The sequence below is a fragment of the Gambusia affinis genome, linkage group LG23 (assembly GCF_019740435.1).
Source record: "Gambusia affinis linkage group LG23, SWU_Gaff_1.0, whole genome shotgun sequence".
Taxonomy (NCBI): domain Eukaryota; kingdom Metazoa; phylum Chordata; class Actinopteri; order Cyprinodontiformes; family Poeciliidae; genus Gambusia; species Gambusia affinis.
The window spans coordinates 1,828,132-1,842,179 of NC_057890.1; the positions used below are offsets into that span (position 1 = coordinate 1,828,132).

At 40.1% G+C, this 14,048-nt stretch overlaps 2 protein-coding genes across 4 annotated transcripts in view; one reads left to right on the forward strand and one right to left on the reverse strand.

The window, feature by feature from the left end:
• Window positions 1-1,356: 1,356 nt before the first annotated feature.
• On the reverse strand, window positions 1,357-9,211 carry samm50l (sorting and assembly machinery component 50 homolog, like). Its single transcript, XM_044108455.1, has 15 exons — window positions 9,035-9,211; window positions 8,014-8,127; window positions 6,777-6,878; window positions 6,595-6,682; window positions 6,402-6,508; window positions 6,062-6,192; window positions 5,816-5,903; window positions 5,609-5,737; window positions 5,427-5,498; window positions 3,968-4,054; window positions 3,725-3,795; window positions 3,493-3,560; window positions 3,259-3,405; window positions 2,528-2,669; window positions 1,357-2,432 (listed from the first exon to the last, which is right to left on the reverse strand). The coding sequence occupies exons 1-15, from the start codon at window positions 9,053-9,055 to the stop codon at window positions 2,387-2,389; spliced, it is 1,413 nt and encodes a 470-aa protein (XP_043964390.1). The 5' UTR covers window positions 9,056-9,211; the 3' UTR covers window positions 1,357-2,386.
• The window catches only part of scube1 (signal peptide, CUB domain, EGF-like 1), a 91,858-nt gene continuing 85,958 nt past the window's right edge, over window positions 8,149-14,048 (forward strand). For 2 of the 3 annotated variants that reach the window (XM_044108452.1, XM_044108453.1), the window contains exon 1: window positions 12,795-13,031. In XM_044108452.1, coding sequence (XP_043964387.1) covers window positions 12,944-13,031 — 88 coding nt within the window. In that variant the 5' untranslated portion in view covers window positions 12,795-12,943. Of the gene's footprint in view, window positions 8,997-10,279; window positions 10,439-12,794; window positions 13,032-14,048 lie in introns of those variants that run through there. The other variant, XM_044108454.1, reaches the window with a different exon arrangement.

Sequence of the window (14,048 nt, forward strand, 5' to 3'; positions counted from 1 at the left end):
AAAACTGTTTTCTTTTAATAAACATCCTCATTTGAAAACTGCTGCTTGTATTTACTCAGGTTATCCTTGAAGTTAATATTTTTGTTTTATTATCTGAGACAAAAAAAAACTTATAATAATAATCAGTTAAAACAGAAGAAGTTTGTAATGGAGCGTTCAGTATTTGCCCTTTCCGTTCTGTACGACTCAGGTTTTTGGACCATTCACCTGCCAGAACTCCCACACAGAACGAACGGAACAAAATCACATCTGGCACCGTCCAAACTCAACTGCCCTCTACAGGTTCCTGAGGAGCAAAGGTTTGAGCGATCAGCTGACACCTGGCGGCGAGACAGAACCCCTTCTGCATAATCATTCACTTCTTCTACTGAGGGAGAAGTTAAATCAGCTCCGGCCTGCAGACCTTATCAGTTATTGATTTGCGTTACTGATTGAACTCCTTGGCCTATGAGCTGATAAAAACACTTGTAAAATTTCTACAATTAATTACGGAGCGGCCCCAGATCTAACAGCCTCACTAAATATCATAACGTTCCCCTCATTTTCCCTCAGAGTTTTATTAGTGGAACATGGATGAATAAAAATCTGATTTGGGGATGCTTGTAGAGGGCTGGGGCTTGGAAAGCTGGTCAGATTTGATGGAAAGATGGACGTTGGAACTGGCGGGGCGAAAATGGAACTGATTAGGTCAACGCATAATCAAGTCCAGGAGTAAACCCAAGACAGAATTTGTGCCAAGACTTGAAAATGAATCATCAGAGCAACTTTCCATCCAATCAGTTTGAGGTAAAGGTCATTTTTAAAAGATGGATAGACAAAAAAACGTCAGTAGAAACAGCTGCCTCACAGAGCATCCCTCCCTGCTCAGACCCTTCAGACTAGCCAGCAGCAATTAGCAAACAGCTGGTAGAACTGTACATCTACTGAGCTCATTATAGGAGCTAATTCTCAGTGAAATGCTGGTAAAACGGCAGAGCTTCAGTTACTTAAAGAGACGGAGGACAAATTTCAAGGAGTTTAAATTGTCAAATTTATTTTAAGCCATATTTGATATATAGTATGTTTATAACAAGTGAAGGCAAGATAGTCGACTGCGTTATTAAAAGGTAATATGTGCCTGGAAAATAAATCATATTGCCCATTTAAAGGTAGTAGAGAAGCAATGTCAGGTGTTTATAAAATATCCGTAAATATTGGTTATTTTTCACCATAAACCTCAGTGGATGGATGTTATCGCCTTTACATCAGAATTTGACCGACTTGAGAAGCTCTTCACTCTGGTTGAAGTAAGTCAAGCCTTTTTTAAAAACTGGGAAAAAAAAAAACAATTTGAGGATCAGAGGGAAAGTTGACAAGTTTTTTCAGATATGGCAACCTTTAATCAACTACTTTAGTTCCCTGCAGACAATTACACCACAGTAAATGAAACGCATATTTTTTTTTCTTTCTCATGTGTTTTGTCCCATTTCTGTTCGGTTCAGACCTTAAAACAAGAATTGGTTATAAGCTGTTGTTTTTAAATCGATGGCTTGAATTGCACCGACTAGTTTGTTTTTTGTTTTTAACACCACTTATATCTGTTGAGCCTGCATGTCAAAATCCATACATAAAGATGGGAAAAAAATTGTAGATGATCATCCATAACAGCAATTAGAATATTAGATATCGGTCCAAATTGTCTACATCATAGCCTCTGTGGTTCTGGTTAACTAACAGGAAAGATCAGGATGTTGTATATCCAGATGTTCACCCCGCATTCCGACTCTTCTACCAGCAAACTGAAGACAGCAGAAATAATTCAAGGGAGCAGCTAGGATTTATTAATTAACATTTTAACATCCAAAAGAGAAGTGGGAGTAAAAACACGGCTGGTGAATGTTGCTATGGTGACACTCCACCTCTCATCTTCAGTGTCTGACCTGCATTGTTGTTGTGAAGAAATCAGAGCTGATTGAACCAGACGGAGGATGCTGATGTTCAGCATCAGGAACAAAGTGTAGTCCTGAGTAACAACCCAACGAGGCAACCTGCCAACAATCTATTTAATATTTGCCCGAAACTTTTATCTCACCAAACAGAACACAAAATACTAGAGGTGCAAATTACCAAGCAAAACACAACATGATTCATGTCCCCCGTTTTACTTTCAACTCAGCTGAGTCGACGTTGCTTGGTGCTGGTAGTTTCCAGCAGCCGCTTGTGGACACGGGAAACCATGGCACAGAGGGGGGCGTGGCTTATTTTTCCACAGCGTGAGCCCATGCTACAGTTTTCACACTCCCAAACAAGTTAAAGGTGCAACATGACAAAGACGCTCTCTCTATTCACATCAAACTCTGCAAGGCAGGCGGGGGTGGAGGTGGAGGTGAGGGGATGCAACGAGAAATCACAGGAAGCGAATTCCTGCTCCGAACTGGACGCCGTCACATATCCTAAGAGAGAGAGTGAGAGAGAGGAAAAAATGTTCTGTGATGTTTCAGCAGAAACAGGACGACCGGAGCAGCTACTGCTCTCATCATTCTCCCACCTGTCTCCACTCTGAACTCCCATGGGTACGCAGTAGTTCAGCTCCAGCCGGGCGATGTTCCCGAGCCTCAGCACGATGCCGGCCCCGTACGACCAGCGGATGCACTCGGCCAACCTCTGGAGGTGAGCCTGGGGGCCCGCGCCTGCACGGGACAGAGAGACCATGTCACCGCACAGAACAGGCAAACCTTCCTCACACATGTACTCTAGAGAGAGACCAGCCTCACCGCCTTGCACTAAGGTTCAGAATTGTGAAGTGGAAGAAAGATAATTCACAGTCTGCTCTAGCGGTGCACCGATCAGGTTTCTGGCTGACTACCAATTCCAATTTTGATCGATTCTGATTTTTTTTGACTGAAAAGTCGTCAAATATGGCAACAAAGTCGCAAAGTTGGCAACAGTGAGGTGACTATTGGTGTCTGTACACGTGCAGATGTGACCTAGTGGGATTGTTCAGTAGTCTTCAGATGGTTGTTCCTAACTGAGACATGGCTGATTGACGGTGAAGTGAGAGCTCTGCTGGAACTTAAATAGATTGACAAACAGACAGAGATGAAATGTGAAAGGTTTCAGGGTAACAAAGGTAAAGTGAGTCTCTTTCTAGTCAGTTGGAGCTCATTGTTGAGATGAGAAGCCCAGCAAACATGAGAGATAACAAACAGACACAAAAGACTTGGAACAACTTCATTATCTGGGCAAAGCAGAAGCTGAGTCTGTCATCTTTCTACCCACCATAGTTAAGGTTGCACAAGTTGCCTGCGTTGAGAAAAAAGTGCATTCTGAAAAGGTCGCCGAAGCCTCCCTTGCCAGGCCTGAATGGTAGAGGGGTGTAGAGGTGCACACCGCCTGCCCAGTACGCCTCCCCACCCAGATAGTCACCTGAAACCCAAAGCGCACAAACACAACACATCAGCATTCTGCTTCAACCCAAAATCCACTGGTCATATCAGGCCCCGTTTGGTTTACCTTCACTCTGTGGCCCGATGCTGTACATTCCAAAGCCCCGGACACTGGTGGGACCACCAAGGTAGAACCTGGACAAAAGCCGGCAGGCCACAATGTTTTCATAAAACATGTCAGCTTGAACAGCTGCATTTATCCAGCAAGCAAAACAAAAAAAGTCTGAATAATCTGAAAACAAAAATAATTCAGACTGCTCTGAAATTTTGGTTTGATTAGTTTTTAACAACTGGTATACCTGTCAGCGATGCAGGACGGCTGTCCTCCGATGGGATAAAGCATTCCCCCCCACAGAGAGGCAGACAAAACCTGACAAGACACAAATTGTAGTTATTTTTAATTCTGCTGAAAAACACATTCAGGAATAAAGAACAAAGCTTTGTTGCCCTCTACTGGTTAGCTTGACAAAGCAAAATGTTAAATTATACCAATAAGTCAGAGATATGATGTAAAGTTGAAATATTAGTAATTTCCTTCGTACAGAATCCCAGAAAAGCTTCCGGTTTAGCTGAAGCTCAAAATCCTCTTTCAAAAAGCTGGCGTCTCCCCCGGTGTATCCAGCCAGCTCCTGCCGCGCAAAAACACCAACAGACAGAATTAGAACCATGATATCATGATAGCGATACAAACCAAAGGAACTTTAAAGCCAACATTTTTAATACAGAGAGTATTTCCCTTCTACTTTTAAGAAACTTTAGAGATAACAGTGGCTTTTCCTCTGGTTTTTAGGAAAAAAACATTTCATACTTCTTCAATAATAAAGAAACCTCATTTGGTACAAACATTTAAAGATTAAGGCTAACAATAACCTAGCTAGCTTAACTTTCTGGATGTTGCCATTTCCTGGATTTTATGAGTGGTTTTGTTTCACAAATTAAAACCAACGGCTCTGAGAATTCTCTTTGCAAGAACACAAATCCATCTATGAGCTGAAAAAGTCCCATTTTTCAGAAGGCAAAGCTTAAATGAAAAGCAGGTGAAGCTAGCAAAGAAAAATCTGAATAACAACTGGAAGGTAAGCTAGCTAAAAACTGGAGGTATGAAAATGGAAAAGGAGGGAAATACGCCATGATATGATTATTGATGCTAAAACTGACCAATTATCAGCAAATTATTAGTAAATTAATTAACTTAAAGTCCTGCTTTTCTTTTCTCTTAAACCTCATCAACATGTAGAGGAACACATAACAGAATGTTTTCATTTTGGGAATCTGTTAGCTTCAGAATCCACACTTTTTAAATCAAACATTATATTTGGTTGTGTCCATTTTTTTTTGGATTTTCTCCTTTATTTTTGTTTAGGTTTTAAAGCTATATATGGTAGGCTACCCAATAGTTCCCCCCATTTTAATTTTGGTGGCGTAGGAAGACACAATACCATGGGAAAATCTTCCTCTCTTGCCCATCTATGAATGTGATACTGTAGCATAAACAACTAGATAAACGTTAGCTACCACAAACAGCTTGTAAATGTAAAGTAAATCTACACCATAAGCACTGCACATCATATGCCAAATTGATACAGGACTAATGCAACTGTACCTTTAATAATTTGACCAAACAACTTTACTTAGCTCTGCTATGTTGTCTGAAGTGGTAAAGACTCACTCACCTCCACACATCAAATGCTGGAAACTAAAACTTACAGCCTAACCTACTTTTTGATCAATTCAGCTTATAATTACTTGATCATGTGAAAAGAACTCAGAGCACTGATATTTAGTTCCCAGACGGTCAAGAAAGAATACACACAGACTGTACAGAATACATCCCTGATACACACTCACTGTTCAAAACAGGAGTGCATTAAAGGAAATAAATATTACTCACTTAAAAGACATGATGTTCCTCAAAATCTCTTCTTACTCATGTTTACACCCAAATAACATATGATTTTTAATATACTAACATACATGGCAACACACTTTTTACATACAGACCTGGTTGATGCGAAGCAAGGCACCTCTGTTTGGAAAGATAGCAGAATTCCTTGAGTCGATGGACATAGAGTGCTGCAATGAAACCAATAGGGATTTAACTGAACAGAAAACTGCTTAAAACTTAAGATTTCCCTTCACTTTTATACATTATTGGTTAAAAGAAACAGAGTTTTTGGCGTTACCGAAAGGGCAGATTTCAGCGAGTGGCCGCTTTCCTCTCGCACTGCGAAGGAGGCGCTGCGTGCCAGGCAGCCCAGCTCCCTCCACACTCCCTCCCACTTCAGTGTGTGGCTGGTCACACCGAGAGGAAACTGCAAAGACGAGGCAAACAGACGCATCAGCGCTTAAATCTACAGGGTTCAGACTTAAAAACCCAAAAATCTTCTTACATTTAATTCTGCAGACAGGCCTCTGTCAGTCTCTTTTAAGGAGCTCCATGGAAACTGACCTGTTACTTTATATAAGTTCAGAGCGAAGCTGAAATAAAGGACGCTTAATATGAGAAAAACTGCACCTTTGAAAAGACCACAAACCAAAGTAAAAGGAGTATCAACTTTTAAAACCACATAACATCCAGGAACCCAGCAGGTATAAACGCCTAATGGAACCTAAAGGAGAACAATGATGCCACGTACTTGCGTTCAAAGTATCCAGGTTGCGGTTTGAAGAATGACAGGCCGTAGGAAGTCTCCTTTGTCCCATAGGAGAACTGGAAGGTGACTTTCTCAGCTCGGCCGAACACATTGGGCAGCTTCAGCCCCAGAACCTGAAGGACACAGTTGATGATACATGACCTGTACTTGAATAGCAACTTTTCCAGTTCAAAGGACCCCAAATCGCTTCAGTCACCCATCCATTCACACACTGATGGTGGTGAGCTACATTGCACATCACATTGCACATCACATTCAGTTCTCATCCAGGCCGTCTGTATGTACCTCAACAGCTGTGTGAAGTAAGTGGTGTGTGTCTCACCATACTTCCTTCGTTGTTGCCAACCATAGTGTTGTAGCTTCCCGTCAGCCTCTTGATCTCCGTCACTTCAAAGGTGACGTCCAAACCGTTGGGCAGAGCGTCTTTACCTGAGAGAGAGCCAATCGCAAAGACGTCTCAGCTAAGCTGTGTGGTCATATGGGACCAGCGTGTGCCTTCAAGTATGAACAGTTACCCTCCGAAGTGTCGATGAGAACCTCCACCTCTTTGAACACTCCGAGGCGGAGAAGCCTCAGTCTGGCAATGTGAGCTCTCTTCATCACCTGAAAAAGACCGGCACACTTACGGAACGCCACACACTTCACATTGGTGTTAGAATACCTTAATATGCAGCACCATCAGGCAACTAATGCATACGTCAATGAGGTTCTTGGCGTGGAATACGTCAGAGATCTCGTAGCCAAGCAGATCCTCCTTGGTTCTCCCCAACCCCTGGATGTTTACATGCTGGACGACCACCTGTGTGACCAAACAAAATGTATCTATTGGACATGTTTTCTGACTGAGACATATAGGGTCTATAGATACTTTCAGAGAGGTAGCCACAGAGCTGAGTTGGTCTAAAACATGGTTTATCTTGTACTCTGGACTCTTCTTCTGGATAGTCCAACAGTTGCAATCAAAACATAATAAAGGCACAATTTGGAAATAAAGTATTTTGGCTTGAGTGCAATTATATTTTCAACAAAACCTGAATTCTTTACGAATAAACTGAAAAACTGTTTGAATCAATGTTCTGATGTCCATGTTGCTTAAAGGATGCTTGCTTCATTTTCTTGTTCTATGTTGAGATAATCCCAGTTCACTCTGGAGAGGCAGTGGGGTTTTTCCATCCAGGTTTGGTTTTCCAGAGTTGCCAGTTAAAAGGACGATAACATATCCCTTTAACAAAAAAATAACGGTATTTTTAAATCTTAGTACTATCACAATGTTGGCAAAAATGTCCAACACGGATGAAATACAGCTATATGCCAAGTATGGGGCAAGGATCAAATCCCAGACCCTTACATCTCTCTATAAGCCTTTCTAACCATACTACCAGTAGAGATTTTTAAAAAATTCTCATATTAACATATAACAGTCATGAAACTTTCACACAGCAGCAGTCTTGAGTTAGAGGCTTTTTCAGATTTGTTGCAAGACTGACTGGTACTGGAGATCCTTCCTGCCCACAGCATCACCGTCCACAAACGACTCTTTGAAGAGATTTGGATATTAGGAGTTATGAGAACATTCAATTTACCCTTGGAATAAAAAAGTAGTCTATTGATCTCATTCACTATTTCACATATTTTGTGTCTTGTCACCCAAACAACTTTGCTATGTTTGAATTAAACACATAACTAAAGAAAGAGTCTGCAGTAGCAAAACCGTGGTATGGAAAATACATTTTAAATAGTCAGCGTCTGGAGAATTCAGACAGTGGGAAAGCACTGGCCACTCTGAAAGTCGTAAAAACTTTTTCCCAGGTGAATTCTTGAATGATTTCCGGCTGTAGAACAGCTAGATGAAACCTAACTGAACCAAATGAACCGCTGTTGGAACTACGATTCAACACATTTTACATAAAGCAGAACTAAACACCACTACTCACATCTTTGTTTTCCAGGATTTCCTGCTTGGACTCCTGCTCCTGCTCTGGAGGCTCCATCAGGTCATCGGGGTTGACGCCCAAATCGCGACCATGCATCGGGAGCGGATCCAGACTCTGCACGAGACCGAGCGACTTAAAACACAGATCAGTATGTTTTCTGTAGAAATGACTAGTGGACTAGTTCTGCACAGTGGAGTCTGGTGGCTAGTGTTAGGGCTGGGTTTTAACTTTATGGGCGTATATATCGGCTGATCTCAATGAATTAGAAGATGATTGAGATGTTCATACTCATTTAAAAAATAGGCTTTAAAGAGATCCTTTAAACACAAAGTTATTTTATGTCTATATTTCTGCTCATTTAGATAATTATGGCTTACAATCCCAGGTAACATGGCCGACTTGACTTTTGTTAAATAGTCATGATCCACAAAAGGCCATTGCTAAGGAACTAGTTGTTCGTAGGGTTTAATGGAAAGTTTACTGAAAGGAAAAATGTTGTAATGCTCATTTATGGGGCAGCAGTTGAAAAAGACAGAATTGGGCGGGGCGTCGCGAGGAGTGTTTAATGTCCAGTGATCACTGAAGGTTACAGAACATACTGTGGCAATATGAGACGTTCAAGTGAGTAAAAATAAGTAACTAAATAACTCTGATTTATTAGATATTTTACGATAAAACAAGTCTATAAATTTTAAATTTAGTTTGCTTCTTTAGTAATGAGACCATGGTTGTTTTTCTCAGTAAATAAACAATAGTTATAAGAAGGACGGAAAGGGCTCTGCATTTTTAATGTCTTGCAGTCCGTGAATGCATCACTATATACACGTTGCAGCAATGAACGCGGCTTTAAAACTTCGGACAAATTGAGCGGCATAAATTGACTTCCTTGTTGGTTTTCTTAAAATTGATAGTTTAGGTGTGGAGCCACGGTGCAGCCGTCAGCCCTCTGGCCACAGCAGAGCAGAGAGGTCAAGTCACTATACGTACGTCCACTCTCACTCACAGAGCTACAGAGGTTTACCTTCGCATGGACGGTCCCCATGGTAACCAGCCGCTCCAATAAACCTCCTCAGAAAGGCTTTACTTCACAGTGGAGAGCGAAAAGTAAACGCTGACAGAGGCTACTGTCTGTGGTACCAAGCCCCCTTCAAGGGAGACGCCATGACAGTTGCTGAGATATCGTGCTGAGTTCAAATATACCTCGTAATATAGAGTGTCGACTTGAACTTCGACGTTTTTAAGTCCGCAAACTTTTACAAATGACATTGATTTGCATCTCCTCTAACGTTAACTTGTTTCGCAGTCGTTTTAAATTATTTTTTAGTTTTCCATTATCATCCGGTTTTATTGTTGCAATTGTAAAAAACAAAACAAAACAACAACAAAAAAAAACAACGTGTGATGGTGTTTTAAATCCTTCTTAGCAGTACCTTTTGCAGTTTTTAAACTACACGATGTCTGACAATACATTTTCTATTTTTTTTTCTTTGTGATGCCTGTGGTATTTTTCCTCTTACTAAATTCAGAACATTTAAGTCCAGGCATTGTCAGTCTGCGTCCCATGTTTCTAAATCAAACACTGTCGTAAATCCACAAAAAGCACAAGGGCCAAATTGTGTTTTAAAGAATCCAGTCAACAACCATCAAATGGTTTTAAAATAGAAACGATGAAAGAGTCCAGATTTACTCGAAAAATCTGCAATAGCCTTTTATATATTGGTAGTCTTTGGCTTTCAGAGCTTACATTGAAGATATAAAGCAATAACAAACTAAACTCAATTGTCTCTACTGGTAGCAGAGAATTTCATAATTTTATTATAGGTATGTAGTATAGCAAAACGTCAAAATTCTGATGAGAAAAAAAAGATAATAAACATCTTTATCCTCCGGTGGTTTGCTAGAAGAGGCTTTTTTTTGGTGCCCATAATTTTTAAATACAGGATCAGTGACCTATTTGATCCTCACTTGAAAACGGGGCAAGACGTACAAGAGGCTTATAATGAATGAACACCAAAAAGAATAAAATATAACAAAATGAATAAGTGGTACTATTGCTTTGATGTCCAAAAGCACACAAAGGGTTAACAAGTCAGAAATTACCAGGTTTTCTATATTTTTGAACGCATCACTTTGAAACCTCTCATTGATTGGACATGGCCCGGAATGCATTTCCAAAAATAATCCAGTAGATGGCAGTGTTTTCTTTCTCATTTTTGATTCGAATCATTCATTTCCAGTGAAGGATGTTCTCTTTTTTTCATTTCAGGTGGTCGAAAAATGAAGGAACCATTCAGTGTTGGGACGGTGGTGGTGGTGGGGGAAAACCATGAAACTGTCGTGTTTTTACTCGAGCCTCGTCGAAACAACCAGAGAGACCATAAACACGTTAAACTTCATTACCGAAGACTGGCAGAGTAGAGTATAGGTGAGATTCCAGGTCAGACCGAATTAATTTGTGTTTGTATCCTGCTGTTAATTCCTTCTGCAGCATAATCTACAATAATAATGGTTTCTTTCTACAAATAAAATCCTGGAAAGTAGGGTTTGCATTTGTATGAAGCCCCATCTTAGTCTGCTAACCTCAAATAAACTGCAACCAATCACCTTTAGAGGTTACCTAATGAGTAAACAGAGTTCAGCTGTGCGTAATTTATTCTCAGCATAAATCCAGTAAGCTCTGAAACTGGTTTCAGAGGTTTGATAGAGAATATTAATAAACAAACGGCATCATAGAGATTAGGGAATAAAGCAGACAGGTCAGGGAGGAAGCAGTGAAGAGATTCAGACAAAAGAAAAAGTTTTTAAAAATTGTTTTTTACATTGGTCTGATATAACATCCTAATTTTAAATGTTATGTTTTTATATGTAAGTGAAAATAATTATAAGTAATAGAAATAAATACTTTAGCAGCCATCCATCTGTGTGCAATTACTCCATATAATGTTTCAGTTAGTGATAAATATATGTGCTTTTATAATTTACTTCATGGGTTTGTATGAAAACAAAAACTTAACAAAATGACAGCGCAGTTCTACCTATTTCCAGCAGGGGGCGCCAAGATTCACAAAGTTGACCTGCAGTTTTCTAACCTTTGTAAGTGAGGTCAGCGTCAGGAACAGCCATGACATAGACAAAAAATAAAACGCTAAAAATGTCATGTTTTCAGAAGTAGTGGGTGTTTAAATACAGGTTTCTGGTTCAAACGCAGATCTTTATGCAAACCTGGAGATTATAAACTTAGGGTAATGCATGTTTCTCCTGAACAATATAATAAAGTCACTTTTAAGTTGCTTTTAGGAGTGACAGCTGACTTCCAGTACATGTTAGGCTGTACTGCAGAATCACTTTAGGAAGGAAGTTTTGGTAAAGCAACACTTTGAATTTACCAGTGAAACAGGAAAAAAGCAGAAACACAGAGGAGAAAGAAATCCTGCTGTGATGCAGAGGCAGAGTCACAGAAATACCTTGCAAATCTGGAGTCTGAGTTTTGATCAATCATAATCAGAAGCGAGAAACCAGTATTTCCCATAACTCATAAATTCAAGCCTTTTCCTTATTTTTTTTGGCTTTTTGTACGCGGCTAAATGAGATTTCGGGAAATAGACGACGCAGCAGCCCGCTGTGTGCATACCTGACACTGAGAATTGTTGTCAGTGTGGAAAGATTTCTTCAAACCCCGTTAAACCTTTGATATTTTTCTTGAAAAGGTTCATAACTGGGAGGAAATAGTAAATAACGTCCCACTGTTGTTTTAGGAAAATGCTCAGAGTCAGAATGTTCTGCTCTGGATTTTACTGAGCCTGTGATGCTTGAGCTGTTATTGCCTGCTTACTGTCGTGGAGACATCCTGGTGCTTCTCTGGGCATGATGCGTGTTTTTAAAGATGGAAAAATACTATTTAATAAAAAATGTCCAGAGAGTAGCTAAGACCTAAAATAAGTTCTGACACAAGTCTCATGACTTATATATATATATATATATATATATATATATATATATATATATATATATATATATATATATATATATATATATACACACATATATACTTGGGGATGTCACAACCACTTATAACAAAGCAAGTTGGAACTTGACAATATTTTCTACTGCATATAAATATATAGATATACCTGTATACTACTGCTTGTTGATTATTTGAAAACCTTTAGTTGTTATTGTTTTTTATGTTTAATTGGCTACATTTGGTCAGCTTTAGCTCAAAATCAGAAATATTTTGAACAACCAAACTTGAACTCAATTATTTGATACTCTTGGAGATTTTTGTTGTGTACGTAGCATAGTGCTGCCACCACCGTTTCATGGGGTGGGTGCTGTTCTCCGGGTTGAAGTATTAATGGCGATAAGTTACATTTCAGTGTCACTCTGAAAGGCTTGCAGCTGCATTTGTAGCAAGTAATAATAAATAATAATAATTTCTACAAGTAATAATAATCAAAATGATTCATAATAATAATTAATCATTTTACTTATACATGTTTAAGATTTGACTTTATTCTATCCATTTTATTTTATTTTTTTTACATCCCCCACCTCCTTGTCATGACTCTGCGCTCCTCGCCGCTCAGCGATCCTCTCTCTCCTACCGGCACGAACAAGCCAATCAAAAAGCTTCGTTCTCTCTCTCTTTCTCTCTCTCCCTCTCTCTTCCGACCCCATCCCCACCTCGCTCCCACCCCCATATGCTGCCAGTCCACCTAAAAAAAAAAAGAAAAAGAAAAAAAAAAAACGGTCCTCCTCCTCTATCACAGACACACACACATTCACGCGCGCGCCCGTTTGCACACGCATTCACACCACATCCACACACACGCATGCACGTGCAAACTTCCACAGTCGCACCCACACCAGCGGCCAGTCCAGGTCTGAAACCCGTCAAAAGCCCCGCTGGATCCTCACATCGCCTGTCAGCATGCGGAGCGCTTGTTTTTCCCGGGACGTTTGTTTGTTTATCCTCCTCATAAATACTTGCAGGGTGATGGGGAATGTCGGACTCGCAGGTAAGAAGCTCCCCTTTCTCCTCTCCCGTATCACTCCGTCTCGGATCCCCCCCCTAAGACTTTGTTTTTCGGCGGCTTCTTCCCTTCTACCGGTTTCTTTTTTTTCTTTCCTTTAAAGGAGGGAACGATGGGAATATGAATGTCAAACTGCGAGACATATTCCAATAGAATAAACTTCTAAAAAAAGAAAAAAAAAATCCCTAACTCCTGATAGATCTGGTGAAACTTTCCGTTATTACGTGCTGGAATATCATGTTGACATTCTGTTTTGTAGGATGGATGCAGACACGTTCGCCAGCAGTAAAACTGAGCGGTGACATGGAACATATTTTGGAAATAATTTGGCCATGTGACACAAAAAGGGCAACTAAATGCTCACGTTTTGATCAAATTTCAGCTCTGATTCTCCGACTTTTCTGAAGTTGTTTGCTGCGCCCCTGCAGGATCAGCTCCAATCGGAAACCGCAGCTTGATCTCTGGGTTAAGCGCTGCTCCGCTTTCATTCCTGTTTCTCTATATTACCGCTTCCAAAGCCGGGCCAAGCCTCTCTGGGGCCCTGGGCAGGATTGGATTTGATAAGCACCCAGCAAATATGACCCTAATTTATTTTTTTATTTTTGCTTGTTTGTTATTTGCCTAACCTAATTGCAATATGCTTTGATCTAAATGAGAAGCCTCAAGTAACTGGGGGGCATTTGAGGCCCTCAGAATGACAAATTAAGAATGACAAATTAAGAATAGTATTCAAATGTATTTTAATGAGTGTTATTATATTCTGCATGAATTACAAAATATTCTTTCTACAAAATTCAGGCTGAAAATATTCCATCATTATGTGTAGCATGATGCTCCCATCACCACGGGCAGAGTTAGCTTTCTGTCATGTAAGATGTGGGTCTCATCTCAACACCATTAACATCCATGGTGACATGAAATATGTTGTAGTAATGAACTTGGTCATGGAAAAAGGGGATGGGGTGACATGGTTAAAAGCAAAAAAAAAAAAAAAGAAACGTG